The 5,000-nt window shown below is 44.7% G+C and overlaps 1 protein-coding gene across 2 annotated transcripts in view; it reads left to right on the forward strand.

Annotated features, from left to right (window-relative positions):
* prkcea (protein kinase C, epsilon a) overlaps nucleotides 1-5,000 on the forward strand; it is a 33,175-nt gene that overhangs the window by 11,151 nt on the left and 17,024 nt on the right. For both annotated transcript variants that reach the window (XM_056577114.1, XM_056577115.1), the window contains exon 3: nucleotides 3,166-3,229. In XM_056577114.1, the coding sequence (XP_056433089.1) occupies nucleotides 3,166-3,229 (64 nt within the window). The remainder of the gene's footprint in view (nucleotides 1-3,165; nucleotides 3,230-5,000) is intronic.

Here is a 5,000-nt window from a genome sequence, read left to right on the forward strand (position 1 = left end):
AACAGACTCATGTCGTAAAAAAAAACGATAAGCTCTGCTGTTTCATAATGCTGATGTGTTTACTCGGAACAAAATAAACTAAATTGCGGAAATGAAAAACTTTAACTGGATCAACGTCCTGGGCCCCTTTTAAATCGTGGTATATATGAGTGTGAATGTGAGAAGCGTGTGAGGGCGGGGCTTGAGACCTCGGTCAGGGGAAGAGCTGCCAATCAAAGCACGGTAAATTGAAGTGACTCTAAGATGCTTTCCTGTAGTGATTACATGTTTCCGGCTGCTGCTGTATTGTGAACCCAATGGCCGGTTCACACTTTAACATAATTAGGATTTAAACAGACGCGGTAAAAACGGTAACGTCGAAGACGGCAGCGTTCTGGACTCATGACAGCTGTAATGTGAGCGTTCCTATAGGCTCTACTCCTGGCCTGTCCTCATCACCCTCCTCCTCACAGGAATGTTCTGGTTAATTCTGTGACTCAAAGGGGGTTTCTTGTTCAGAGTAGAACGTCATGTGAATGTAGTTACTGTCCCTTTCATGTCTAGTGGTTCAGGTCATGTGTGCGTGTGTGTGTGTGTGTGTGTGTGTGTGTTTCTGTATCACTGACATCGCTGAGGCTCCATATAAACTGGGTTTTCAGGGGAAGTTAGACTGAGTCAACCCGTTGAAGCTGCTTTTGTTCGCAGTCTATATATATTGAGAGTGAAGGTGTTTCTAAAAACGAGGTAAAAATAAACCCTTTTCTTTTCCAGTACAGGTACAGTACAGAGTGGGTGCAGCAGACACCGGGATATTTGGAGAACTCTGATATATAAAGGTCCACCTCTGTTGACATTGTCTAGAGATGAGGGAATTTCAACACAACCCTGTCTGTTGTCTTCTCTCTGTCATTCTGCCTGCCTTTCTGTTGTCTGTCTGTCTTCATCCCAGCCTCCATCAAACCAACCTGCTGCAAATTAAGTTTGTGCGTGTGTTGGTCGGTGTGTGTGTGTGTGTCCTGTCCTCCACACACACAAACACCAACACACACACACACACACACGCACACGCACACGCACACAGACACACACAGACTTTTCAGGACACAAAATTCCCATCGATCCAAACAAGGACACATTCCCTAAAACCCTCTTTCCTTCGGAGCAGCACATACAAAAAGTTTAAAAAAATAAATAATGGCTGAGCCCTCCATTTGCACACCCGGTACATCACCATATTACTCAGAAATGTGGGCGAATCCCATCGCTGATGCACCGTTACGCAAGAGGCCATGTTTAGGGATTAATGCTGCCGCGTTTTTCAAGTGCTGGATGACAAGAATCAGCCGGTGTTTATGGGTCATACAAATCTGCTGTCTGTTATGTATCAGGCATAAATAACAAGATGGGCCCATGTACACCGTGGAGTATAGTCACACGGGCACACAAAAACACACCCGCAAGAACGCGCGTAAGCTTTTACGAACAAAGCTCGCCATTTGATGCTTGATAAACTTTTGTGTTTGGTGCGCGCACGAGAACACGGCCTTTTGGTCTGCTTGTGTGTGAGCGTGTGGGGTTACACACACACACAGGTCTGTCCGTGTGGGTGTCATCTCAGGGCAGAGTGTCTCTGTAGGTTCGCCCTTGGCTGGTCGTGTCAAGACTTCTTCAATAGGTGCTTTGGGGTTGAAATGTGAAGCGTGATCAGCCTGCCTCATGTTAACTGATAACCTGATGCCTGTCTGCGGCCCCTCAGATGCACCCTATTGAGCAGGAAGACTTTTCTCAAGTGTCCGTCTTGTAGTAAAAAAATATTAATGTGTTGTGTTTTGACAGAAGGGTAAAAAAAAAAGGGACAAAAAAACTGAATTTAATTTATTTTTTTGTTTTATTTCAGGGATCAATATATCATATTATATAAGTTAATTAAAAATGGTAAACGATCGACCTATAATCATAAGTGTTGTGACCGATCGCCAGAAGGCCCGGCACCAACCTGTAGTCTCCGTTCAACGTTGCGTAGTGTGTTGCCTGATCCTTAATGTGCCGCTGAGGGAGGGAAGAGGCCGAAGAGACGTTCAGACATACAGGGACCGATACATGGCAGCTGAAGCAGCATGTATATAATGTACATGTACCCAGAACACGCACACAAAGCACGCTTTGTGTGTGTGTGTGTGTGTGTGTGTGTGTGTGTGTGTGTGTGTGTGTTTGTACGTACATGTGTGTGTCTGTGTACGTATATGTGTGTGTGTGTGTGTGTGTGTGTGTGTGTGTGTGTGTTTGTATCTGAGCATTGCATAAGAGGATCTACTGCTGTCCCAGAGCTTAACTAAGGATTTAAACCTCTCTCCCTGTCTCTCTCTCTCTCGCTGACTCTCTACCACTCTCACTATTCCACTCTCACTCACTCTCTCTGCCTGTCGGTAATCTCTTTAATTGCATGTATATTGCAAGAGGGGGATGTCATTATTTGTTTGGATAGATCTGGGTGGGTGTGAGCATGACCATATGTTTTAACATATATGTATACACATCTTATTCTGAATATCAAGAAGTTAAGAAGATCCCAGACTGCACAATGACGCATCAATTGTTGACCGGATTCATCATGGATTTTTTTTTCTTTTTAAAAAATACTGATTCACTCTCATTTCCGGACTTCTGCCGACTGTCTAAATCTATGTAGTTGTCAAAATAGGATGCATATAATGAATTAAGACATGCCCAGCCTTAACATGGTGTATTCAATGAATTTGCATGCCCAGGAGTCCTCACTCCTAATGTGTGAGCTGCGTGCTAAAAATTAGACGGCTATATTTATTCGGTTCCTCACACGTCGCTCTCCTCTTTGTCATCCTCGCTGCAACCTCCACTCCGCTCGGCACAGTGTGTGTACACTTGGGACGTTAATCCTGTTTGGTTTGCCAGTCCATCACGTTGCATAGGTGGTGATGATGATGGTGATGGGGGTGATGATGATGTAAAAGAGTATATTTGAGGGCTGCTTTTCTTTGTGTTTTGGTTTGTTTTGGTTTTGTGTGGGGAAAAAAAGAAACATGTTTCCATTCGCATTCCTGAGGTTTTGCTTCTTAATGAGTTGTAGATGAGCTGACCTTGATCTCTCTCTCTCTCTCCCTCTCTCCCTCTCTCCCTCTCCCTCTCCCTCTCCCTCTCTCCATCTAGATCGACCTGGAACCAGAGGGGCGGGTGTACGTGGTCATCGATCTATCTGGCTCCTCCACTGAGGGTATGTCCTTTCACATGCTGACACACACGGAGGATGCAGGGTGGCAAACCTGGAGGGTTTCAAACCTACAACCTCAATGTACTACACAGTCCACCTGTAGCTGGATGCCTGTTCCCTACCTGCTCATTAGCCAGCTGTTAACATTACTTTGGATTAAGGGGTCTACATAAATATGAAAATAGTATCAGGCTAAATCGTACGATTTTTATGCACCAGACGATTATGGGAAACTTGTTTACCTCCTCCCACTTAGTATCTGGGACAGGCAAGAACAATCTCTCGCAGCCCTCTCTCCCACTCCTCACCTTCCTCCCTCTCCTCCTCCCCCTCCTCCTCCCATTCCCGGCTTCTCTGTGAACTTGTATTCCCAACACACACAAACGCATGCACATACACAAACATACACGCACACATTTTGTCTGTGGTCCTACCCACATGGTGCGAGAGAGAGAGGGAGAGAGAGAGAGAGAGGGAGAGAGAGAGAGAGAGAGAGAGAGAGAGAGAGAGAGAGAGAGCATGAGACTAAGTCAAAGGCCCAGGGCTTCCCCTTGCTCAGTTTCCTGGGTTCCTAGAAAGCTACTGTTTGGGTTCCTAGTAGTGCCCTCTGCCTCCCTCTCTCGCTCCCCTGCACAACCTCCCTCTACCACTCTCTCTACCACTATCTCTAACACACACTCTTTCGCATGCCTCAATCGGATGTGATTATTGAGGGCATTTTTGACCTTTTGTATGGGGATTTTTCTAGATCTGTGTGTCACCGAGCATGTGTCACACAGTGAGCACACATACTTTAAATGTATTCTACATGAAATCACCAGGACATTAGGCTTCAAACCCGGAACCTCTTGGCTGCAGCAAGGAGCTAAGAGTCCTCCATCAAGGTGTTTCTTTGGTTGATTAAACAAAGGCTATTTTCGGATGACGCAAGAATCAGAGATCTGCATTTGTATTACATTTAAAGAGTTGGGATTACTAAAAGAGTTGGTCTGAACTATGAATAGTATTCATTCATTCATAGCCTATGCAGTGACTGCTGAGATTATTATTTGTTTACTATTGGATTGTACTAGCTTGAATTATGAAAGCACTAGTGTAGCATTGTTTTCATCTTTAATCCTTACGTATCAATTGATTGATTATTGATTAAAGTTATCAATCAATGCCATCTGGAAATGGCCTTCCAGCCCCATCTTCCTTCCACGATGTGAGATATCTTCCAGGGAAAGCCAGATATTGCCTAGGGACAAAACGTAGGAGGATATGAATTACATCCTCTGTGTTGTCATTGGCTCACCTAAATGTGACAAAACAAAGCGTCCCATTGGTCCTCGGCTCTCCAGGGGAGGGGAGACAACATGCTGCGATGCTATTGGTTGATGTGTGACCAGTGCAGGCATGGTAACCTCGTCCCAAAACCCATTTGTATCTGTCGAGGAAGTTGATTATATAAATCTAACCGTGGAGACAACAACAATCCGTCTTCGTTTGAGGTGATCTTGAATGTGATATTATTTTGTCCAGTATTCACAGCTTCATATATATGCTGACTGGCACAGACCATAATCTTCACATCCGGGTTCAGGGTTAAAAAAAAACTCTCACCTGATGTGTGGCCTCTTTCAGTACATAACCCTGGGGCGAGCTGTAAAGGGTCTCTCTCTCTCTCTCTCTCTCTCTCTCTCTCTCTCTCTCTCTCTCTCTCTCTCTCTCTCTCTCTTTCAAGCTGCAAGATTCAAAGGGCTTAATTGTAATGAGAAACGTTTTACAAATT

Source organism: Gadus chalcogrammus, chromosome 18, assembly GCF_026213295.1.
Source record: "Gadus chalcogrammus isolate NIFS_2021 chromosome 18, NIFS_Gcha_1.0, whole genome shotgun sequence".
NCBI classification, from domain to species: domain Eukaryota; kingdom Metazoa; phylum Chordata; class Actinopteri; order Gadiformes; family Gadidae; genus Gadus; species Gadus chalcogrammus.